This window comes from Myzus persicae, unplaced genomic scaffold (assembly GCF_001856785.1).
Source record: "Myzus persicae strain clone G006 unplaced genomic scaffold, MPER_G0061.0, whole genome shotgun sequence".
Taxonomy (NCBI): domain Eukaryota; kingdom Metazoa; phylum Arthropoda; class Insecta; order Hemiptera; family Aphididae; genus Myzus; species Myzus persicae.
In genome coordinates this window covers 14112-41609 of record NW_019103884.1, presented here as the reverse complement: position 1 = coordinate 41609, position 27498 = coordinate 14112, and the positions used below count along the sequence as shown (strand labels likewise).

The 27498-nt window shown below is 29.5% G+C and overlaps 3 protein-coding genes across 3 annotated transcripts; 2 read left to right on the top strand and 1 right to left on the bottom strand.

Annotated features, from left to right (window-relative positions):
• Positions 1-872: 872 nt before the first annotated feature.
• On the top strand, positions 873-9049 carry LOC111035872 (inositol-3-phosphate synthase). Its single transcript, XM_022317686.1, has 5 exons — positions 873-1324; positions 7332-7676; positions 7745-8101; positions 8155-8749; positions 8809-9049. Exons 1-5 carry the CDS (start codon positions 1178-1180, stop codon positions 8985-8987), a joined length of 1623 nt encoding a protein of 540 aa, XP_022173378.1. The 5' UTR covers positions 873-1177; the 3' UTR covers positions 8988-9049.
• On the bottom strand, positions 8970-12504 carry LOC111035873 (dynactin subunit 5). Its single transcript, XM_022317687.1, has 4 exons — positions 12457-12504; positions 12203-12390; positions 9591-9702; positions 8970-9279 (listed from the first exon to the last, which is right to left on the bottom strand). Exons 1-4 carry the CDS (start codon positions 12502-12504, stop codon positions 9076-9078), a joined length of 552 nt encoding a protein of 183 aa, XP_022173379.1. The 3' UTR covers positions 8970-9075.
• Positions 12505-12992: 488 nt separating this feature from the next.
• On the top strand, positions 12993-27234 carry LOC111035871 (rho GTPase-activating protein 12-like). The gene is made up of 13 exons (XM_022317685.1): positions 12993-13572; positions 15179-16235; positions 17717-17839; positions 17914-18141; positions 24352-24557; positions 24651-24714; positions 24791-24934; positions 25002-25196; positions 25261-25363; positions 25685-25822; positions 25881-26195; positions 26601-26706; positions 26767-27234. The coding sequence occupies exons 2-13, from the start codon at positions 15207-15209 to the stop codon at positions 26936-26938; spliced, it is 2823 nt and encodes a 940-aa protein (XP_022173377.1). The 5' UTR covers positions 12993-13572; positions 15179-15206; the 3' UTR covers positions 26939-27234.
• The last annotated feature ends 264 nt before the right edge of the window (positions 27235-27498 follow it).

Below are 27498 nucleotides of genomic sequence, written 5' to 3'. Positions count from 1 at the left end.
AACAGCACGATAACTCGAAAATCGATTTTTAATCGCTGGCCACTTGTAGTGTGCGCGCGGGTCTCCTGGACAGTCGAATCGATAATTTATTGGAATATATACAGGATGATTCACCAAACATCTCATCCCTTTTTATCCTTAAACTATTTATATATTTAAATTCCTGTTTTTAATTTTTCAGTATGAGTACCAATTTAAACCCCTTATTTTCAAGTACTCAGATTTGTTGTGCCTGCAATAATATTATTGTTATTACTTATTTGGATAATCACACAAGGAGTGTCCCATGACGATAGAAACTTAAACTTTTCAAATATAGAAATAATCCCACGACGGTTTTAGTACACAATTTAAAGCTTAATAAGTAATAACTTAAAAACAGTTCTGAAAAACGTCAAGGATATTACATAGGTACCAGCTGTTGAGATTCGCATTTACAAAATAAACATCAACTTGACAATTGCTGTGAAAAAATTTTGTTTTTTATCGCCTCTGTTAGTAGCCACCAGCTATATTACCTATTCGAAAACATGGTCTTTAAGACTTCAACATTTCAAAAAAAAAAAAAAAATAGTATTCCATTAAGTTTATTGCTTACAATGAAAGGGAGAAATGGTGGTGAGAGTGATGCTAGCCGAGTCACACCCTGTACGTTATATTATGTTATAACATTCCGGCGGCGACGCGAGACAAACTTTCAGACCGTCTACGTATATACTCGCCGTGCTTGGCTTTCGCGCACGCGTACACACTGTTTTTCCCGCTTCACCCGCGCCGCCATTCGTACCCACCAAAACAACTATAACAACCGCTGTATAGTCGCGCGTCCATGGCAATATTGGTAGCTATTACTGCAAAAAAATTATTATTTATATTATTCTCTGCCGTCTCTGCGCCGTTGCCATAAGCGCTCACTGCAGATTCACAGCTCGCTCCGACGCCGGTCGTTTTCCAGTCTCACAGCCCGGATACATTTCTTCAATTAATAATTTATACCTTTAATATTTTTATCAATACGATTTATTAGTTTTTTTTTTACTCACACACTCTTTAATAACAATCCTCGAGGATAATTATTTCGCTCGCCCACACAGTATAATATATAGGCACCCAATACCCTACGATACCTTAGACTTTTCAGCATCTCGTACGGACGTTAACTGAAAGCGCAGGAACGATGGCGGCATCTTGCAACAAGAATACGGCGAACGCTGGCGGACTCGTCCAGGTGGAAAGCCCGAACGTTCAATACTCCAAAGAGTTCATCGAGTCCACCGTCGATTATCCCATCAACTACGCCGTAAAGGAGAAGGACACGATTGTGGTAAAAACTCATTCTTACGATGCACCAACTAATTATTATCCTTACATATAGGACAAAATATTGTGTAATCTGCCGAATTTTTTTTTTTTGTTTTTTCCCTATGTGTTCAATAAATAGTATAAATCCTTTAAACCTAAGCTTGTGATGGAGTAGAGATTCGGAAATAGTAATTTAAATTTCAACATTATAATAAAACGAACATTGGATAAAATTGGATAGGTACACGTACTTTCCCCCCCAAAAAACCAAGATATCTCAATAAGTAGATACAAAATAAAATACAAAATTAGTCAAATTAGACTGATCAGTTAACAGTTGACAATACAATAAAATATAAGATAAATAAACGACATTATATTTTATAAATGTATAAAGAGAAACATAGCAAGATTCAAAATATCGTAGTTACTATTAGATAATAATAATAAACAAATCATATTAAAATAAAATAAAAAAATCACGAAACACCGAAAATGCGGACTTTTATTTAAGGAGTAATTAATTCAGTAAATAGTTATTTATAGACTACTTTTTTCTCATTAACTACTAACTAGACCTCCATGAATATATATTTTTTTAATATCGTCAAGTTCCGAGTACCTGCAGGCCCTCGTTGAGATTTTGGGAATAATGTTAAATTACTTATTAGTTATTGGTGAATTATAATTGCTCATTATAGGTGGTCATATACCTACTGTATAAAGTATTAATACTGCAGTGTCAGCCTGGCCATGGCCGCTAGGCCCCTTCGTTTTATTTTTGCTTGTCGTGTTCCTGGTCTGTATATTATAGGAAGTACCTATGGACCCCGTCATGTTCTTATCAAAATATTCAATTTTTCTTTATTAGGCTCATGACTGTCCCTATTTTGGGTTTCAGGGTACAGAAAATTTGTTTCCAGAAAAAATATTTATTTAATTTAGGTCCTTTGAATTTCATTATGGGACCCCTCAAAAAACTGATCTATGCAGGGCCTTTGGCGTGCCAGGCCGACACTATAATTCATATATGTATAAGTACGCGTGCTTCCAATACATAGTTGCGGAATATTTTTCAGTAATATGTCCTATAAAAGCGTTTTATTATTTCATATTGATTAACCTGAGTCTTAAATGTAGTCTGACAGTATTAAAATAAATTTATAATAACCTTTTAGTCTTACCGAAAATGCGATTTACTGCTTATAAAAATACCATAAAGTAAAACATTAGATTACCTACCAATACTTCGTAATGACCACTGGTCGATAGGTATAATAATGTACTTAGTACGTATTTGGTATTTATAATTTATATTATATATTTATACTCATTCATCGATGTATTATATAATATATATATATTATTTAAGTTTAGTAGCCTTGTAAGCTTATTTCATATTGATTTTATTTTAGAACATTTTCAACAAATAATATGATAGGTACTCACATTTATATATTACACCTAAATACTAGGAAACGTCGATATTTTTAAAGCTTATATACCAGGAACTGCTTATTTGTAGTAGTGCTGTTAAGAGTTTTATAATTATTTAATATATTTTACTATTTATTACAAAGTGCAGAGCATATTATGAATATTGAATAGTATACATATTATAATATATAAGTTATTACTCTACATTTCTCAGGGTTCTTGCGCTCCTAAACTTTGGCATAAAATAGGACATAAACTATAATTTAAAACTACAAAATATATTCTAGTCATTGCGCCATTACATTAAAACACTTTTTTTTTAATTAGTTCATACTTCACCATAATAACTAAATATTAATATGTTAAAAAATCGAAATCATTTAAAAGTTAAAACGAATTACTATTCATATGAATAAACAGCTTTTAATAAATTAATATTAATTATTAAGAGATTTAGAACCAATCTATTAGTTATTACCGTACTATAGTGGTTTTAATGATACCTAATACATGTTTATAACTGGAGTATGTACCTATTTAATTGATATTTGTAACTATTAATAAAGACATGTTATAATACAAATTAAAATAGCATTAAGTATTTAACGATAAACAATAATTATTGTCTTTATTAAATATTAATTATAGACAATTATGAATAATCAACGAAATTTCTAATATGTACCTATTATGGCTTTTAAATTATAATAAATACAGATAACTTGTTTATGTATTTTTGTAATAGTTGAATCTAAATTTATCACTATTAAAATTATTGATTCATTATATTAGACGAAAGATTTATCGAATGAGGTACAATGATGAATTATGTATTGTTGATAAGAGAAAGCTCGAAAAAATTGAATGAAAGACTTTGAGAGTGGTGAGCTACACTTGACGAGAAAGAACTTGACAAAAAAAATCAAATGCAATCGTGTACAATTTTGGAGGAAGTTCAGGAGAAAGAGCGAATTGAGTTGACTAAGTGTACGGCGTTGATATGTTGAAATACTGAAGGTCGGTAGAACAAAATAATGATGGTTTTAGAAAAAATGGAACAGAGGATGGGTGAAGTGTAGATAGATATTATATAGAATAGAGAGTGACATAGCTGGTGTGAGACGAGACACAGGAGTGTATGAGAGTCAAGAGGTAAGACATTGGCCCAATGGAGGTGTATTACGAACTGGTCCCGTGACTGACCACGTATAAATGTATAATATAATAATATATAAAGTATAATATTTGGAAGTGTAAGGCGGAGTAAAAGAAGATATTAAAAGCCTACGATATAGGATATATAAATTATGTATAGGTTATGATGTATGAACATTATGAACAAATTGTATTCTTAAATATTTCATAAAAATCAAATTAAAATAGCTGTATTTTAAGTTTTAACAATAGGTATATATCTGTAATTATTATATTATATTATATTATTTTAAGTATGTATGAGGTACCTAGGCATGTGTTACTGTATTAGTTACATAGCAGATAATAAAAAAAAAATTATAATATGTTTAGTAGGTATAATATAAGTGTACCAGTTTATTACTATAGGTATTCATTATTATAATATTACAGTTTATTATTTATTTAGTTATTATTTACAATTAGTAGGTACCTACTTGATATAGACCCAGCGACCAACTCAATTCAGATATCAGAATATAAAAACCTAAAATGATTTTCCATGTATTATAATTGACTTATAGCTAGAATATAAAAGAGTAGAGCCACTTATTAATGGGATATTCTTAAATTATTATAAAATATTTACTTAGGTATCTATAACAGAATAAAATAAAATTTATTTTGTATTGTACACGTAGGTATATAATATTGGGTACCCTATAACATACCTGCAGGCTACAAGACTTCACACAAAAAAAATTAAAAAAATTATGTTTTTGACATATTTATAATTAGTTATAGATTTTACGGTTGAATCAACTATTGTTTATTGAGTCTACAATGTTATTTGTAGTGTACATATTATATCCAATATCATAATTTCAGTAGAATTCTTATCTAGATACTATTTTTTTTTGTCACCTATCACCTGCACAAATATGTTTAGTATCCATTTTTCAGTATAGTTATTCAAACATCATTAGTCATTTGATAGGTTTTTTTAGATAAATACTTTTATTTTTATTGCATACATTTTCCTCACACATAATATATATCTCGATATTTAAGGTCGTTATAATTTATACCGCATCTCTATGTTTTTAAATAATACAACATGTTTCCTTATATTTATTTGCTAGTAAATTATGTGTATGAAATGCATATATTTTAATACTTAGTAGGTAGATTATACATTAATTATTTTAATTTTTATTAAATGTTTAATTTATTGTTTAAGCAATGTTGGGTCCTTACTCCTTAGGTATTCATTAATTTTTATTACTTTGTATTGGATAGGTCGTACATATTTTAATATTTAGAAAAATGTAAAAACAGGCAATAATACCAATAAAATATTGGAACTTCTCGGAGTTATACAGCGCAAAAAAAAGGTTTGGATAAATCATAGGTATACTGTGATTGGTATCTAACTGATAGGTACAGGATTATTGAACATTTTTTTTTATATATATAAATAATATGTGCATAAGATTGATTCAATAAAAATATTGATAATAACTGATAAGTGAAAATAAAAAGTATGTCAGGTCAAACCAATAAAAGTAGGTATTTAGGTAATGAAAAAAAGCCACTCATTGATGACATTTTGATGACCCAGGCGCAGGCGACTAAACTTTGGATACTTTGCTTGTTCCCAAAGTTCAACCAATAATGTTACCCCAACGAGTGTGATAGTGACAAGTTGTCTGACTTAATTTATTCGAAACATTGTAATTGATAGGCTGTGTTACTTCGTACCTACTAGCCACTGGGTGTCTATACTCTATAGGTATTTAGTAGAAGTAGATGCAAGTTCATTGTCGTCCTAATAATAGGAACATATTATTCAAGATTTTTAACACTAATATCGTCACAAAATAACCAGTTAACTATTAGGTTCTTTATTGTTATTAATAAGCTACAAAAACAATAATAATCTCAATCGAATCAATATATTTTATTACGTATAAATGTTCTGTATTTATTATTAATAAACAAATTACCAAAAGCGATTATTTTTTTTACAGATTTAACATTTAAAATATTTATTCTGAATGATCACATTGCCTATATTAAGCAATTAGTACAATTAAATAAATATGCTATAACATAAAATTATTGATATGAAATTTGAAATTAATTTTGATAAGAATTTCTTTAATCATGGTTATTAGATTACCTACTTTATTGAACATCAATTATGGTGAATTTATTTTAATATTACACTTTTAAGTAGGTAGTGTTAGTGTGTATTATTACTAGTACTTACCTGCAGCTATGTTATAGGCTAACTTTTTTTTTTATATTCCATTATAAACAACTTACATTCAATTTTCAAGCTTTTTGACTGGGAGACAATTTTTTTATCAACATTTACAAAAAAAAATTTAAAAAAAAAATTGGAAACTTCAAATGCCTATAAGGCTATAAATGAATAAAGAAGTTTCAACATATTTGGAATCTACACCGTGTATTTTTAATTTGTGAATTACAACAGCATAAGAAAATTGGTTTTATCAAAAAAAAACTGGTTTTGCGTAAAAATTCTTGTTCTCATATTTTTTTTTAGTTTTACTTAATTATTAAGAGAAGTTCTGAGAATTTTTTTTACTTTTGACTGTTTTTATATTAAAAAAATTAAAATAATAACAATCTCTAGAGGTACAGACGCAAAAAAAAAAAAAATTCTTAAAATTAAAAAAAAAACATAAAGATTATAAAAATGTAAATGTTGTCTACCTTGAATCTTTGACGACATATCGTACCTACTACCTATACTTATAATACAATACTATATTAGGTAGGTATTTATTTTACAATATAGCATATTATTCATGAGCGATTAAAACAGTAGGTACAGAACTAAAATGATTCCTTAGAGAAATTTGAATGCAGTAGTCGGTACTTTCGTAGGTTCTACGAAAAGGGCGCTTACCTATAACTACCTATAACAATTTCACGAGATTAATTTTTGTTCAGTATTGCCTAACCTACTATACGTGGCTACTATATTTTGTTCATTCTGAAACACTAATAAGCCGATAAAGGCATTTATTGTAATAGCTAATACTAGCTAACTACTTGTCGTAGATATTACTATAATAGATAGGTAATATACTGGTAAAGTTAAATTTTCACCTATTTGCAATTATCATCCACCCATTAATAACTAAGAGGCAGCTGCCTCTCGATTACCCCCTTCGCCACACCACTGGTAGTACCTATTCATGTTTATCATTATTTGTTGAGGCGGTCATTGTTGGTTATATTAAAAAAAAAATCCTATAGAATTGTAACAGATTTAAGGTAAATCATAACATTTTTTCTAAGTCCCTAATAGTAATATCACCCTTAGCTATAAATTATGACTGCATATGACGATGGATGTGTATTTTGTTTTGAAGATATAGGTAGTAACTAATTAACTTATATCGGTATTTTATTTTGTTGTTTAGATTAAGCCCACCATTACTAAACTCAAGATTCGAACAAAGAGAGAAGTGCCAAAAACTGGATTAATGTTGGTTGGCTTAGGTGGCAACAATGGTTCTACCTTAGTGGCGGGCCTCATTGCAAATAAATATGGCATAACATGGGAAACAAAGTCAGGCGTTAAGACTCCAAATTGGTTTGGTTCAATAACGCAATCTTCAACTATTCGTGTTGGTATGGATACAACTGGCAAAGATGTATACGTACCATTAAAAAACCTAGTACCCATGATTAACCCCAATGACATAGAGATTGACGGTTGGGACATTTCCTGCATGGACTTAGGTCAAGCTATGAAAAGAGCAGAAGTAATATTATAGAGTTATTAATTGTGTTTAAAATTTGATGTTTTTGAAATGATTATTTTGTAATTTAGGTGTTGGACATAGATTTGCAAAACAAGTTGATGAATAAAATGTCTGAAATTATTCCAAGACCATCAATTTATATACCAGAATTCATTGCAGCCAATCAAACAAATCGTGCAGATAATGTTATTAAAATGGAAAAAAAATCAGAAGCATTAGATCAAATCAGGACAGATATTAGAGATTTTAAGCAATGCAAAGAACTGGATCAGGTGATTGTAATATGGACTGCCAATACAGAACGTTTTAGTGAAGAGATTGAAGGACTTAATGATACATCAGACAATCTTTTAAGATCAATTTGCAAGAATGAATCAGAAATATCACCATCTACTTTATTTGCTGTTGCTTCCATTTTAGAAGGAGTAAGATTTTTTTTTCTTTTACAAGTTATAAACTAATTTTATTATAATTTCAGTGTACTTATATAAATGGATCACCATCAAACACTTTTGTCAAAGGTGTAGTAGAACTAGCTGAAAAATGGTGTGTACATATTGCTGGTGATGATTTCAAATCGGGTCAAACAAAGTTGAAGTCAGTACTTGTAGATTTTCTAGTTACTGCTGGCATAAAACCAGTGTCTATTGTGAGCTATAATCATTTGGGAAACAATGACGGTAAAAATTTGTCAGCACCTCAACAGTTTCGTTCAAAAGAGATTTCTAAAAGCAATGTAGTCGATGACGTTGTTCAATCGAACAGCATTCTTTACAAACCAAATGAGACACCTGATCACTGTGTAGTTATTAAGTATGTGCCATACGTCAAAGACTCCAAAAGGGCATTGGATGAATACACATCAGAAATATTCATGAATGGAATAAATACATTAGTCATACATAATACATGTGAAGATTCATTATTGGCATCTCCTCTTATATTGGATTTACTTATACTTGCGGACGTCTTTAACAGAATTGAAATTGGATCAGATAAATCAGATTACACACCTTTGCATCCAGTCTTCACTGCTATGTCGTACTTACTTAAAGCCCCTGTTGTACCAAAAGGTAGGTATTTAATAAATTATCAACTATGAGATAAATAATTATTTATTTTGTATTTATAGGAGCTCCAATAATAAATTCTCTCTTCCGCCAGAGAGCATGTATTGAAAACATACTCAGAGCATGTTTGGGCTTACCTGCTGAGAACAACATGTTATTGGAACACATGTTACCAGCTAAGGTGTTTGTAGATTTTGAAAAAGATCAGAAAAAACAGACTTGTAAAGCATGTCAAAATTAGATAATTATTATTATATATTATCAAAACATATATTATTTTATACAATAAATTTTAAATGAAAAGAAGTGTTAAAATCTATAACTTAAACCTATAAATTATCAATAGACGGAACAAAGTGATCATAAAATGATTTGGTATAATCAGTTGACAGATCTTGAGTACAAACTGGTAATTGACCGATTTGCATGCCTGGAGAACCAGAATAATGTGTAAATGAAGGAACTACAGTATCAGGTGCAAGTACTGTGTTGTCTCCAATCATACAACAGTCTTTAAGTATACATCTTTTACCCTTAAAAAAAATGATGATAGAATTAGTAACAAATAACAATACCGTAAGATATATATTTTATTTTAGGGTGAATCCGCGGCAACATAGGCCATTGGGTGTGGGATGGAACGGTAGGGAGTATTTTGTATAGGTTTAGTAGGTTTGTAACATGTGTTTTTGTATGGATGGCAAGGATATGTTGCTAAAAACCCGGGTGGTCACCCATCCGGGAGCAAGCGGCGTCGGCCGGTACATACACTCAGAGTGTTTCCGCAGATTGAGTGTAAGGCCGCGCCTCGACAAGTCACATATAATACATATTATACACTTACAATAACAACATTTTTTCCAATGTGTACATAAGACCCAATGATAGCTGCTTGAATAACACTTTGTTCACCAATGTGTACATGATCTCCAATTTGAAGTGCAAAATAAGTAAATCTATAGCATAAATAATTAAATGTGTCAATATTCATACATTATGAAGGCCATTTTTTTCGGACGAGGAGAGTGATTCTAAAAATGTTATCGTCATTTTTAAAGTTTCATATCATTAAAGTTAAATATTTAAATATTGTATTTTTATGTGAGTTCTTAAAGTTAGAAATAATAACAGATCTAAGGCTGATGTGAGACATACAAAAAAAGGGAAAAACTACAATATTTGTAAAAACGAGATGTGACAGAACAAATTATAAGCATAATATTTTGAATCCAGAAATGAATGGTATTTATGTATCTTTGAGAATAAACTATATATTTATGATATTGCCACAATTAATGACTATATTATTATAATTTTTATGATTGGAATAGGCAGTCTATATTTTGCGCTTTTCCTAACCTACTCCATACTTTTCTACCTGCCTTCATTTACTGTCAACTCAAATAGTCTTTAATTAGACACTACTTAACAATTTTTATATGAAAACTATCGATAAGCAACCACATCTCTTTTGAACACACTTTTACAAACAATTCCAAAATCGTTCCAATTCTCTTATAAAATATCTCTAAACCACAATACTACAAGGAAATCCTCAACGCAGGTTAAAACGAAAGTGATGCCGTGATTTATTATTACAAATATAACCACATCCCTAATAATCAACTCAAAATTAAATAATAATAAAAAAAAATTATATTGTAATCTCGGTAATGAGATATTATATAATATAGTCAAAAATATTAAATAGCAAATAATTAATCACAGTAAATCTATTCTCTATTCAAGTTAAAATCTGTATTGGGCAGTCACCAGTTTATGCCTGGTAGCAGTATAGCAACATCGATCTTTTTTGAAACACTCTTACCACTATTTTTTGTTGATTTAGAACAAGTGGTAAACTGTATTCAAACTTAAATATTTATGCTATACTAAAGAAAAAAATAGAGTTTCTAAAATTAACAAACATGCACTCCAATGTTTAAACTACAAAACTACAGTCATACTAGAGCATACTGCAACAGCCACCTCAGATGTGTCTGTTGTGACAGAAACCACCAAATTGACACTTATACCAAAAGTCTTGATCTCCTAGCAAAAAGTGCATTATGCAATGGTAATTACTCCCGCAAACTACCATGGATGTCAAATTTTTAAAAGTCTGTAGCAACTCCAAATACAACAACCACTTTGCAAAAAAGAAAATTAAAATTTTAATACTAATTGTGTCAAACCCACCTATTATTTAAATAACATAGAAGGTATCTAAACTTACTCTCAAGTTACAAAATTAAACATAAACCAGACTATAATAACGAATACCAGAAGTCCAGAACAAAACAAAAACCTAGATGACCCAAATGTCCTAATCAAGTTTAAGGATACATAAACTCACTCATCTCACTTTTAATCACAATTAGCGACAAAATATTATTAAAAAATATCAACCTGTATGATATCAAACTCTCCCTTATGTAATAACTAGAGGTCGGATTTATATTCTTTTAAAATCCTTAAAATATGATGTTTGTATGTCACATAAAATAAGCAATATATTCTCTTAATATTCCTTTAAAATACCAGATATATGATGTTTTATGTCCTTAAATATGCAAAATATTCTTTTGATATAAAAAAAAAAAAACAGTTTAAATTAATTTTTTATTAATTTGGTTTTAAAAATATTTAATTAAATTAATTTTACAATAACAATTAATTACTATATATTGTTCGATGTATAGTCGTGACAGCTAACGAAATAACCGTTGTGCTTTCGCAATCGATAAGGAATACCTGGAGATTAATTTTTATTAAAATCCGGAAATAAATCATTTAGTGAACATTGTATTTATCAAATGCTGATATGCGTGAAATATGTTCATTATATGCCGGGTATCACAAAAATATTCCCAAATATTCTCTAACGTGTTAAATATTCTCTAACCTCTAAAATATGCTTTTTTATGCAAAATAAATTTTTTCCTGTGAATTCTGTGTTTCGTGATTCGTAAAGATTTCTCACTCCCATTTAACTGCATAAACTAGAAACAAATATGTAAAATCATAAAAATCCGACCTCTAGTAATAACAAATTAAACCAAGTTAGCACTTATCATCCTGATTACTAATATACCAACCTATTAAAAGAATAAATATTTATAGTAGGAGGTGCCGTTTCTGAACAGTTTTTTTGCATTCGTGCACAAAAAGCCATCCATGTGTATTATTATTTTGTATAACATATACCTATTAGGCCATTATGTATGGATTGTAATTTGTAAATAAAGTTATATTGAATACAAAAAAAAAGGAATCTTTGAAAACATATATTTTAATGTCAATTTAACAAATTTTTAGAGTATTAAAATGATCATGTTGTTTAAAAATGATTACAGATCAATATAGGACTCTTGGCTTTCCACTTTTTGTTTGGTTAATTGTTAAAATAATAAAAAATAAAAAAATATTATACTTTGTAAGTGACTGTAACATTACCCTCCACTGAATTTTTTACACGGTGGCCTCACAACTGAACCTCGGCCGACAAAACAGTACCTGCCCATTTTAACGCTAGCTAGGTCACCTCGAATCATGACACCCGACTGCAGTATGACTTTGCCGTTCAGTATAATATTTTGAGAGCCATAAATTTGTGCTTGCCGACTCACTTTATTACCGGTAGTCTGTAAAAATGTGGTTAACAGTATTAAATATATTGTATATCTGCAACAGTCCCCGGGCTATATTACCGTTTCTACGTATTCGGATTTACTGTAAAAAGTGTCTTGGAGCTCCATTTTCCGCAGCAGGTGTACAGCTGCGGAGTGGTTGAACTCGAATAATTAAACTCTAGTTACACCGATACGAAATCATACGAAATTCAAAAGCACGAAACAATCAAAATATTAGATAATTGCATAATATTATTAAGAATGGTCGCGGATGGTCACAGGGTACAGGACGCTTATCTTTATTCTATATTTCTATGACAGGACGTGGATCGCACGAGAACTGTAACGATAATACTATTGTTATTTATTTGTTATCTATAAACCTTGCCGGTTGTTATTATTATTGGGAGCAAGATAATGTACAAAACAACAACATGTATGTATGTTTGCGAGTTTTTTACTATCGGGAGGACTCGGGACAAGTAGGTAGTTGAGCGCAACGCCATCTGACGATTATGAAGGGTATGAAGACTTGCGTCACCGTCACGAAATCATTGCCACAAGACTAAAATATTATGACGATAATAATATTATTCTTCACATTTCACCCGCTACGAGTCGAGTGTAGTTACCACGGTCGCCGTGTTGCCCTGTGGATCACTCCTCCCCATCCTTCTCCTGCTACTCCTCCGCAACGATATCGCGCCGCGTAACACATTCGCGTTTCGCAATTTATTCGCACGCAGAAATCGCGTAATCGGCCGCCGTCCGCCGTCCACAACAGTAACGTCCTTACCGCTCGTCGCCCGTCGTCGCGTACCGTCGCAGGATAACAACAACAATAATAATAATAATAATAATAATAATAATAGTGCATATTGCATGAAATATATTATATTGTGTATGACGACGATGTCAAACGGTCGATTAGAAACGATAAATCGCACAGCAGTGAGTCACGTCGACCGCGTATGCGTCCGGTGCCGATAGAACCCGTTCAATCGTTACAATAAACTGTCACAATTTATCAATATTTTATTATTACTATCATTGATATTAATTCTGTGTTGGTGTTGATTTTCCTCTCCCGGTTTTATCGTCTGTACGCGATAACCGCACACGCCGTCGTCGTGCATCCAGAGGAGTTGGACGGCCAAGGTCGTGTTTCCAATGGGATTTTCGCGTGACATTTTGGTGAGTAGTAAGAAATGGTCGTGCATCACGTCCCATATTGTCATTAAGGAGCGGCCGTGAAGTGCACCGGACATCGTCTTTGGCCGGTGCGGACGGTAGTTGTACAACAGACTGGGTTGTACGTTTGGGGTTGGGCCTGGACGTGTTCACGTCACTCCTTATTTCGTGGTTTCCGGCCCGAGATCGACTATCCCTTAGTGTTACGCTCGATAAACGTTTACGAAAAAAAATTTTAATTAAACTACTCGATTTATTGATGAGGTACCCTACGTTGGATGACGATGGTATCGACGATACTTGACAGAACTACAATAATTCACCTTCTAATGCCTTATGATTGGATAGGTTTGGTGTCCTCGTTGACAATTCTTACCAATCCTCTATGATCACAAAGTGTTTATTGTGTTAGTATCATTTAGATAATAATTTATCTAGTTATTGTCTTATTGATAAATTCAAAAAATAATTGTATTTTACCCCAGAATTCTTATTGGCACAAGAGATACCTACCTGTTTAGATTCAATAGATAGGTACTTATCAATTTTCTTAGTATCTTCTTATGATTGTTCTATTGATTGTTACAAAAATCATTTGGTTTCTTGTGAAATAGATTATACACTTATACCTAATGATAATCTAAATATATGATTTAGGATAGCGGCTTATAATATTTTGAAGTACCCGACTCCTGATAATAGTTTTCAAACGGTTGACACCCTTCTCAATAATCACTTGGACATTTTTTTTTTCACCTAAAACTTTTCATCTTTTAGTTTGAACTAATGGCCTTTAAAATATTATTCTTGTAATGCTGCCAAAATTGAATTTTATGCTCTAGTTACATGGAAATAATTTAATAGATTTTACAACTTATTAATTTAAGTAATTTTCAAAGCAAAAAAAAAAATTGTAATCAATGATCATATTCAATAAGACATGTATGTATTTAGTATTCAGTTGACTCTTAGAAGCTCAAAGTTCAAGGAGAGTTCAATAAATTTGAACTATTAAGAATTACGAGCTAATGAAAATCATAAGTTGTTGTGAAAAATTAAATAGAATTCCTTTTGTTCCGTTTAGTTCTTTAGATAGGTATCTATTAAAATATTTATTATGAAACAAAAGTGGTTTTCAATATAATTTTATGTACATAAATAGTATTAAAAGTTTAGATGAGTGGAGTAGTCAAACAATTATTTGTGGGATAACCCCGAGTATAACCCAGTGACACCGTACAATTAATTTAAACTTGAAATGTTTATAAACTAATTAGATAACTACCCTCCAAAATTTAAAAATTGGAATTTTAAGAAAAAATATTTTCTTTTGGTATATGAAAATAAAAATGTAGAGTTGTCTTTCATCAAAGTAAAAAAAAATGTTAGTATGATAAAAAATATTTAAATAATTTTCTCGTTTCAAAAATGTCTAGTAGCTTGAATCAAATTGGCCCATGTAAAAGAATATATTTTCAAAATGTTAATTCTTTTTAAGATACTAAGAGTTACGTAACTGTTAAAAATTTAAAACTCTTAATGCCCTAGGTACATTTTGATAAAATTTTTATTTCAATAGACTTAATTAAAAAATATTTTTATATTTTAGGTGTCAAATTTACAATGACCGTGGCACAATGGATATTTCCGACACTAAGGTTAGGGTTCTCTATGACTTTGAGTACAAAACCAGAGAAAACAAGTGCGTATCAATCAAAGAAGGCGAGAAACTACTTTTGTTGAAAAAAACTAACGATGACTGGTGGCAAGTTATACGCAGTTCAGGCCAGCCATTTTATGTTCCAGCTACCTTTGTTAAAGAAATTCCCCGAGCCCCTAGCAGGCCTAGTTTATCCAAGGGCGAGGAGAAAATTATAGTAGAAAAACCACAAGTGCTAAAACGTACTATTTTTGAAAAACCGTCAACTCCGTCCTACGAAAACATTCCTTTAGAAAACACCACCGTTTTAAGTGTCAATGACTTGAATGTTGATAATGTGATAAGTGATATTAAACGAGTTGATATTCAAAATGAAAATAACATATTGTCTCCAGTGTTAAACCGAAAAAATAAAACTGTAGTTACAGTTAACCAAGAAAATTCTGGCTATTGTCAGGTGAATATTAAAAAATGTGATATTAAAGAGCAACTTTCATTACAATTGTCCAGCTCTTTAGAAGAACTTGCTCAAGAAATTGAGCTAAAATCGTTGCCTTTGAACAAAAATACAATAACTTACGAGCCTTCTAAAGTACAGAACCTACTAGAAAACATTCGCAAGCCTGCTATAATATCAATTCAAAATCTAAAAGCCATTGAAAAACCCGACTTAGGTAATAATGGACAAACTCCTAAAAATAAACTTTGTTATACTGGTAGCTTTAAAACAAAACATGAACGTGATAAATGGGCTAAAAACATAATGACCAACGAAAATATTATTGAAGAAAACAAACCAGATGATGAAGAATCACTAATGATTAGTGATTCTGTTTTATCTAAATCAATATCTACACCTGATGCTCATAGTACTAGTGCAGATCTTACAGGTGGCTCAACAGATAGTTTATTAGATGGTGATTCATTGGGCATTACTGATAGTGATCAAGATTCATTGAGGATGCATGGATCTAGAAAACGAACATCTTTAGCCAGAAACCGTAGAGTAAGAATTTTAATTTGAAATATTCATTAGACAAACCTAACTAGACTAATTGTACTAACTTAACCTTTAAAAAATTTCAAACAATTATCATAAAATCAACGCCTTAAACTAAACTAAAAGCAAATTAGTCATTGTACATTTGTACTTATCTAATAGTGACAAATAGTCAGTAATAGTATCAAACTGTTAAAAAAAATAGGTTATTTATAGGCCATTGAACCATTTTGCTTCAAATTGAGGTTGTTTAAATTTTAAATCTATAGTTATACATTAGTAAGAATAGCAGTTTTTTAAGACACAACTGAAATATTTAATTAATAAGAAATTTGTTGATTAAAAAATACATTTTTATCATAAATTATTTGGACATGAAAATTTAAATTTCTGTGTGGTTGCCAGTAAGATGTCAAGAAGTTACTTAAAAGTATCATAGTTTTTCAGATATTATTCATCGAGTTATTCATAGATAATACATATATTATGTGTACGTCATTGTGTAAGTTATTTATCCAAATTAGCTTACTATAATCACATTATCTTTATTTAAAATACAATAAGTTTATGAACTATGTTTTTGAGTGTATACTCAATACTCCTTTATCAATAATGTATAATTTATTTGTTTATTTAGTTTCTACAACACTAGGATATTAGCTTGAATTTCTTGGTATTTGTTTAAACTCTTCATATATATATATATATATATATATATTGAGATTACTGTACCTACAAAGACTTATAGATCCACAGAATACATAGTACATTCATAACAAAGTTACATAATATTAGATAAGTAAAAATATTATATTTATAGTGATCAGTAGAAAAAAATAATAGGGATACATATTAAGAAGCGCAACTTACAAATGTTTATGGAACTTAAATAAGTTCATTCTAAATATTCATTTTTAAATCGTTCTTAAGGTGGGATATGTTGTTATTAACATCAATCAACAATGATATAAAATCATTCATAGCATATTAATATTGTGAAAGAGAATCTCTAACAAATTATTATTTCAGATACCTATTAAATATTTATAATTTACAAGCACACAGATAAATATTTATATTTAAGATTAATTAATTTCATTATTAAAAACAAGTATACCTAGTTATGAACTAATATTTAAAAAAAAGCTGATTGAAACAAATGGCTCTAAATTGGGATGCTATATTATTTAACAGTTTTCACTTGGCATAATCAATTTTGTACATGTTACTTTCACAATATTATTTTCATTGCACGTTAAACAGGCTACTTTATATAAAAAAAAAAAACTTAGGAAAACAATATTCGCCTGGTTTAATTAACCATGAAAATCAACTGTATTATTTTCTCTTGCAGCTTGTTTCACTTTAAGTGATCATTGTAGTTTATTTTTTTGGTATTAGATACATTGACCTAATTTTTATTTCATTTACACTTTTGCTTTATATTTTTTGTATTACCATTTTATTAACAACTTTTTTATTTCAAGGTGGATTCTTATTCTAAACGATATCCAATACGAAATTCTTCACCACCAATTCTAGATGTTACTCCAGGCCATGGTGAATCATTTGAACGTTCCTGGTCTTCCCCTAAACATCGTATAGTTGATGTATGTTATTTGTCATGCACACTAATCTATTATCTACATATTATTTCATAATTTTTATTTGTCTATGAATATAGGAAGACAAGATAAGTGGGCATAGTAGTGCTGGGACAATTAATTCAGGTAGTCAAAGTCAGAGTTCATCTCCATTAGCTGAATTGGATGAAGAATATGAACCTAATGATAATACTCCACCACTAAGAACAAAAGTTAAACCTATTAGTGAGACACCTGTAGGATGGATAATGCAAGCTGATCCTACCTCTGGATTGCCATGTTTTGTAAATCAATCAACTGGAGCAAAGGTAAACATTAATTTCACGTATAAGGTGTGTTCATAAAATACTATGGCAAATTCATATTTGCTCTAATAATAATTATACTAAGAACCCTAGATGAAGTAAAATCAGTTTCTGATCAGCAGTTCTTGTCTGTGATCGGTATTTCTTTAGGGCAGTTAAACTAGTCAGTAAACTATATTGTATTCACACGGTAATAAGTGATTTATAAACTTATTTATTATGACTAATGATATATGCTATAGGTACCTATAATTCATATTTTGAGGTCTTAATGTTCCTATCAAATGTGATGGATGTTCTGCGATGTCTCATACAAAGTGCTTCTGCAACTGAACTAAAATGTCTCTTAGTATGGAAAATAGTCAATGTATTGCTTAAATTCTTTGTCTTGGCTGTAATCAAGATCTCAAAGAAATTCCTGAGCTCAAAATTCTTATAAAAAACTACTTGTTGAAGTGGATAGTTTTAACAAACTCTGTTAGTAATTTAAATTGTTCCAATGATGTCATAATTAATGAAATTAATGAACATAGTAAATGGGCTAGTAATTAATTTTATATTATGCCCATAGAGTAAACTAACCCAAACCGGAGAGATTATCTTCTGATATTAAGCAAGTAAACAATATAATTGAGTCTATTTTAGTTGATATCCGAGATGTGCCTATACCTATGAAGGTCATTCACCTTGCCATTACTCACCCGGTATAGAACGTTCAATAAGGTTAGATACTTGCTATTTATGAATCTGATCTAATGTGTTTGATATTATTCAAGAAAAAAACTTCCTCTTTTAAATCTCGTTGGCGTCGACTACTTATCATTCTTATTTTTAATAAGGTATAAATTCCGGAGTTCTTGTAATTGTCTCTGTTAATTCTTAGGATTTCTATAATATTTTCACTTTTTTGTCAATTCTTAATATTGTGTTCAACATAACTAAGAAAATTCTCTTTTTAAATTTCATAAAAAGTTAATCATACTTTTTTAATATTAATTGTTCCAAAGATAAGGTATTTAAGATTTACTTAAACCGTAGTCTTAAAATTATTATAATATAAGAACTTCTTGAAAACAACCGTACAAAAACTACAAAATTACAAATTAATTTCTAGATTATTAATAGAAGGAATATAAACAATTATCTCAATAACTTAATTCTAATTATAAACTAAAAAATGAAAAAGAATATTAAGGGGCCTCACTAAGGGTATTATTTAACATTTAGGCAATTTCTAATTTAGTCTTAGCCGCTCAGGATCAATGTGTTAGTTGTAAATGATTGTTAGGGTGAGTAAAACTGAATGCGGGTACCACTCGTATGCACATGCACATGCCAATAACAATATAAAATGTATTACATGCATTTTAAAACAATTTACTTATTGTTTTGACAAAATTAAAGTTTCTAATTTTGATTCTGAAAAACTATTTGAGTTCAGCAGAAACATGTCTGTAGATCCTACGAAACATTTTCCGTTTTAATTTTAGTTATGATTTGAAAAATGTCATATTCTCATTTTTTCAATTAATGTTCACGATAATATAACATTTAATTTTTACAAAGTGTTTCTTACGATCTATAGACAAGTTTTTGCTGAGTTCAATTTTTTTCCAGAATACAAATCAGACAATGTAAATTAATTTTAATTTTATAAATAGTAAAGGTAAGCTTTTGAGCTATTATAGCAGTATCGGCGCCAATTATGTAAAATTTTGTAATAATAACATGCCTGTTGACTATACACTAAATAAATAAATAAATTTATTGGTAATACCTAATTAAATAGGTAGTCAAAACCTTAAATTAATTTTATTTTTAGTTATATTCTACAATGTTGAAATAATAAATCTGCAATCAGTCTGTTATTTCTGTATTGTCAAATAACCAAGAGTGCTCAATTGCATCATGTTTTGAGTTGAGAAATTATCTTTTGATACAGAAAGCTGAAAACAACTGTTTAAAAATGAGATAGGTCTAAAATATTTAAATGATACAGTAAACAATTTATATGAAAAATGTAAAACATTGGTTTCAGATCTCCAATATTGTTAATATTCTCCTTGTTTATGACCTTATTTTTTATATTATTGAATTTTGAAACATTATATAGGTGTATAAAAATTATTGGTGCTTTATCATCACATCTCATGAAATAGAATTATGATTTTCATTTTCTAAATTAAATGTTGTTAAATGTATATTCATGATAGTATTTGGTATAGAATATAGATAAGTTGCCCTGTTTTAGTAGTTCAGTTTAACACAATGGAGAGTAGATAACTACTAACTTACATTGTTGACAAGTACATTGTTGATAATGTCATGTCATTTTGAACTTAGTTTTGGTTTGACTACCATTTAATGGTTGACAATGAAGATTTAAACTTATTGGTATAAGACTATAATATAGTATTATGTATGTCATATCATATATTTAGAGAGCCAATATGTTTAGATAAATTGTAGAATTTTACTTATAATTGTATGAGTCAAATAATAAATAAAATACAAAATTTGTATGGTTTTTCTCTAAAAATATTTAAAAACTATAAAATGTTGATTTTGTATCGATGCATTTGGTCAATATCATGAGTGGGTCAGAATGAGAGAAAATATGTGCACTAATATGTGCACTCTTCTAAATTGTACAATTAATCTGATACAATTTATCATTCTAAAATATATATGATAATTTGATAAATAATAATTGTGAAAGAAATTAACTTTACCTATAAACTATTATTCTGTTTTAATTATGTGACTATTTACTTAATTAAATTTTAATTAAACGAAAAACAATATTTACATAAGTAAACTTTACGTTAATGGGTAATAAGTGGGTTAGACGGATGCATTAGTTTTTCTATCAAGAAAACCTTGAAGATAGATATGAATAAAGATGAATTATTTATAGACTTACAAGTATTAAGAACACCATAACTTAAAAATCTAGACTGCAATTTCATACAATTATTTTTTTGTTTTAAATATTAAAAAAAGTTTAAACAATTCTAGTAGTTTAAAAAAATTACTCCATGTCAATAAACAAAGTTTCAATACAATTGGTTCAATTCAACATATATAAATTTAAATAGTTTTTAATGGTCAAGATAGATCCCACCACGCTCAGGTAGCTGATTTACATTATTATTACATTTAAAGTGACCATATTATATGAGTCTCCTCAAATAGTTGAATGCTTGGATCTATAAACTTAAGTATATGGTTGTATTTCTCTATAACCAATATTTCTACTGCATTTTATAAATGTGGTATCACAATTTTTATAGAAGTAATCATTTTTACACTCTAAAAACGTTTCTGAGCAGAGTTGATTGTTTGGCACTTTTTTACATTTTTTTTTCATACAGAACATAAAGTATTCTGGCAACCTTGCCAATTACATTTTTTTGCTGGGGAGTTCAACATTTATTTAGTGTAAATTAACATATTTGACTCAAATTTAAAAATGTTAAATTACAACATAATTTTAGTTGATTGTGTCAACATGTGCTTTAATTATTTATGTAATCAAATTTTCCATCTAACTATTAAAATTAAAGATCGGAATCGTAAATGCATGGTTATGTAGAAAGAAGGTGTATTGTGTTCAGTGATGTAAAAACACTGTTTGGTAGTAGGACTTGACAAAAATGATATAACTAGGGCCGTTTTTTATGGCTAATAAAAATTGTATAATCTGAACTCCATAGGTATATTTACAATATATATTTACATATATGTCACAAAACATGAGAGCTGGGTGCAAAATATTATTATTTTTAAGAATCACTTAAGATTGTCCAGAAAACACCATGATGTTGGTAATAAGTATATAACCTTCCAAAGATATTTTGGTTCTTATTTCAATAAATAATTTATGAAAATCTTAATAAGTACCTACCATAATATACATTTTGTTAGATTATGTGCGATGAATGTACTTATTGGTTTTACAAACATTACGTTTTCTTTTACTTACAGAATAATCCATTTTGTTCTATTTAGATTTTGAACAGAATGTATTGATTTTACAACGAAGTGTTTTTTTTTGTATACACAATTTATAGTAAATTAAATGCTTCAATTTTAAGCTTCAATATCTTTTCTGGTAAGAAAGTGAATCCAGTTGATATTTAAAGCAATAATTGAGAAAAACAAACCAAAAATATGGAAAAATGGAAATTTTTACCCAAAATCAATTTTGTCTAAATTAATTTGTTATTTTGTTCTGATTTAAAAATAAGTACTCAATATTATTAATATAATAAAACGTGTAGATACTTGAAATTTTCACTGAATTTCGTCGTGATTCTCGGTTTTTCTAAGTATTAAAAAACTTGATTTTTTAATTTTGATACCTCCAAAATACCAACTAGACAAACTTTCTTACCAGAAAATATTTTAAAGTATTCATTTTTACTGCTCCAAAAGGTGATTGCCACAAAAATTTAAAATTTAAACTCATTCGTATTATTATAAAATCAATACATTCATCGATTCCCTCAGTCTATAATATTAATAATTATATTAATCCATGTTTTTATATGATACGTATAAGTCGGTCATTTAGATTTTAGCATTTGCATATTTTAAGCATGGTTTCCTGAAGCTATCTCAGATTTTTTTACTCGGTAAAATTTATCGGCCCAGATTTGACAAAACGTATGAAAATCATGAGAATTTGCAAATTAGTTTTTAGTGAAATATGACGTATTATACAATTATAAAATGTTAAAACAAGGTTTCTCTCAAGTAGTTTACCGCATATAACCAAAAAATATATAAACATAGTTTTTTTTATAGATATTTCAAGTTATATGTATATTAATATTGTATTTAAATATCGACATTAATTACTATTTTTAATATTATTCAAAACAACGTTGAAAGAAACTAGATTTACATCATACATTCATAAAATAATAAAAAAATAATTCTTTGTCGCGTGTATAAAATTATTTTGCTCTAAATTCTGATCGTCTGTCACAATAATAATTTTTTCTTGACGGGACCTAAATATATTTTTTTAATACCCAAATAAAAAAAGCTCTAAAAAACTTAAATCCTTTATAACTCGTTTGTATACTAGTGTTTAAAGGTTACAGGCATTTTGGTCTTTTTTATATTATATAATAATATATTTGTATTATAATAATAGGTTAGAGCATGACATTTAAATGCCAACAACACACAGGCACACGGCAAAAACGATAACGAATATACCTACTACTTCGCGAATCTATTTTAAACGTTTCACGCAGGCTACGTATAATATACATACATCGTTCTGTCTGTTAGTTAAAAGCACGATAGTTGTTGCTCGCTGTGCTGTCGTCGTCATCTCCGTTTTAATTGTGTAATGTAAATTGTAATAAATAAAAAAAAACTACTAATAAGTACCACGCACGAATGGATGTCAGTATGTGTCAATTAGACAGTGTTGCGTCGACTCTTGAACGCGCCGGTTTCCTTATCGACGACCATTATACTTCCCATGGAAGCGGACGTAGTGAGATGGTTGCAATGTCTGCGGCACACGGTGGCCGAAGAGTCGGAACCGTGGAATTTGTTTAGTGTTCACCGAGACTCGGTCTTAGACTCGACGATTGATAATTTATTCGATTTCGACTCCACCACCAGCGTTTCGGATTTTGAATATTATAGCATGGACCGGCAACCAGGCGACGGCCACGATTCGTTGCCGTTGGACGTCGACGACGACGATCGTACTCTGCCGCATTCAGAAACGTCGAACGATGAAATTTGCGTCTCGTTTAGACCCAAGTGGTCAGACATAATGGCTTGGAAAAATGAGCTCATGGACAACGCTTTGGACGGGATTTCGTCTGAAGACGAGCAGGTGTTGTCCACACGCTGTGCCTAAAAATTAAAAAACTGTTCAAAAAATAATCTAACAATTTCTTTAAGCTTTTAAAAGTAAAAAATCGTCTGATTGTTAATTAATTTAATTTTCCCTACACAGAATACTAAGGTTTACTGAGAAAAACTCGTAATATCTTGATTGATTATTACATACATATAAATAATCATACATTTAATTATGAAATTTCATAAGAATAAATACAAAAAGTCAGAAATTGTTGTTTATATTTTCAACTGCTTGACTGACTTACTTAACCTTACTACCTAGATTAACTACCGTATCAAGACATACCATATTAACCCAGTATATTTTGTTATGTTTAGTGGCTCTCTTCAAAAGATTTTAAGGGGCGGTCGTATTACTATGAAGAAAACAGTAAAGAATCATCTTGGACATTGCCTGAGACAAGTAATAGCAATGCATCTAATGTTAGCCCATCGTCTCTTAAAGTAGACTTAGAAGATTCTTCTTCGTCTTTGAAATCAAACAAAAGCAATAATAGTGAGAAAAACGATTCTTCGGATTTAAAGTAATTTGAAAAATTTATTTTATTTAATTGTATAATTTTTTATTGTTGTTTACATACTATATAAAATATTAATTATATTAATTTAATTTTTAGGAGCCCATTGTCACCTCAAGTAAATGTTCCTAAGAATTGGCCCCAATTATGGGATGGGCATATGGTAATTACTTTTTTTTTTAATGTTAAATTTATTTCAATTGTTTTCTACATAACTTATTAACTAACCACCCTTGTAGTGCGTATTGAAAGAAGGTCCTTTAAATCGAACTAAAATTACTGAAAACGGAAAGAGGCTTCGAAAGAATTGGACGATATCACATGTAATACTTACTGAATTGTTTTTGCTTTTCTTCAAAGACGCAAAATGTTTTGTAGCAATGGTAAATTAATAGTCTGTTAAACTAAAGTATAATATTACATATATTTATATATATTTTTATTTTGTAGAAAAATGGAAATGGACGACCAGAACTTTGTGTAGATTTGAATGGTGCCCTTGTGTATCCAGCAGACAAGGTATCTAGCCGTAAAAATGTCTATGTTATCAGTACTGTTTTAGGAACTCAAGTATTATTCCAAAACGAATGTAACGTCCAAGCCCAGTCATGGCTCTATGCAATACAAGCAGTTATTTCCAATCTGGTTAGATATATATATATATATTAAAGAAATGTATATTTGACTAAAATGTATTTATTATTTTTAGCCATGTAACTTTGACAGATGTCCTCGTTCACCAAATACACGTACCAAAGACTTACTTGACGCTGAAAAAAAAAACAAACTAAATAGGAACAAATCTCTTAAATGTAAGTTTCAATTAAAATATGTGTTTTGTTTTTTTTTTTAGGATACACTAGTTTAATTTATTGTATATAGTCATATCCTGTGCAGAGGGTCCAGATAATGAAACAGGGAAAACAGTAGAGTTTATCAATTGAGTTTAATGAATATTGCAGTCCATTCACTGATTTTATTTTATCTTTTTTTTTTATGAACAGTAATGTTTTAAATATTGGTGTATTCAAATTGAATATTTATCATTTTTTTATTTGAATGTTATGACATGAAAATGATAAGGTCTTGGTTCTATTTTGCAATTGATAATTTCATGACTATTTTTTCGTTAGTAAAAGCAAAAGATGGAGGAAGTATGGAAGATTTGACATCCAATGTAGAACGTCAGACAAAAATTAAAGCCCGTCTTCGGAAATTTTTTCATCGAAGACCTACGATGGAATCGCTTGTCAAAAAAGGAATATGGAAAGGTATTTAATCATTATTCGTCCAATAATTATTTTGTTACATCATCGCTTTTTAATTTAGATGAGAATGCATTTGGATGTTTTTTGGAACATGTGGTTGGTACAGACCAACCTCGCGTCCCAGCTTTTGTACAACGTTGCGTGGCAGCTATTGAAATCAGCGAAGAAAACTTAAAAACCGATGGTCTGTACCGAGCTTCAGGAAATTTATCTCAGGTGCAAAAGATAAGGTTACAAGTTGACCAAAATAATCTATCAGTGATTGACCAAGAAGAGGACGTTCATGTTCTAACTGGCGCTCTTAAGCTGTTTTTTAGAGAACTCAAAGAACCTCTTATACCCTATCATGCTTTCCGCAAAGCCATCTCAGCAGGCAGTAAGTGTCAAATCAATTTGAATATTTTTTAAACGTTCCGAGATTTCAATCAATTTTTAAATTTTAGGAATTAAATAATAATAGCTCAATTACATGCCATGCTAGGTTAGAAATTAGAATGATATGTAATATATTGCATACATTCCCAGTTGGTAATTGATGTATTTAATATTATGTCATGCTCTTCCATTCAATCATAACTTATGAAATTCCTCTTTGCCTCCTTTGTTTGTTGTAAAAATCTTTCACATAATATTTTCTCTTATACTCATATCAACTGGTTGTCTTTGAAATTGGATTATACTTATAAAGGTGTTAACTATTGAGAGGATCACACATCAATTAATTTATTACATTTATCATGTTTTGCTAAAATTAATTTATTGTTTAATATTTATTTTCTAGCAAGTCATAGTCGTAAAGACAAGTTATTACATTTTCGTGACATCACAAAATCGTTACCTGGACCCAATTACGACACGCTAAAATTCTTGCTAATACACTTATTGAAGTAATATAATTGATTAAATAATATATCTATGATTTGTATTAATAAATGTATTGTGTGTAGAGTAACAAGTTATAAGGAATTCAACCGGATGCACATTCCAAATTTAGCTATTGTTTTTGGACCAACCCTGATGTGGCCAGAAACTGAATCAACAAATATGGCAATTGACCTGATGCAACAAAATATGGTTATAGAAGCACTTTTAGCCGACTTTGATAATATATTCAAATAAAAACGTTCAGTAAAATATTAAAAAGTCTGTACAATACCGTTAAAAGCGTAACATTCCAATATGTTTCCATATTGTATTAAAAAAAAAGGAATAATTTGTGTGGATATTATTTAATAATATAATATACCACCGGAATCATTACAAGACAATATTTAAGACTGACACGTTTTGACATGTATTGCAGGAAATGTTGGATATTAATATGTTTATTTTTCTATGGATATGATACAAATATGTTAACCAATTTTACTTTTTCTAAGTAGGGCTAACTGTTTATCTTTATGTATGGTAGAAGTTATATAAATGTATATTTTTACTGCTACCAAGTACCTACAAATAGTTTGATTTTAGAGTATTTTTTTTGTTTTGTGACTTCTATGTTGTATTTTGTAAAGGTTAACAAAATACTCTCAAATTTTATCCTATTAGTTGTTTTTTTTTTATGTAAACATAGATTAGACTTATTTTTGTTACTGTTTCTTATTATTTTAGTTTTTAATTTAGGCATTTTTTTTTTGAAAATTATTTTACATTCTGTGAATATTTTTTTACATGGAATG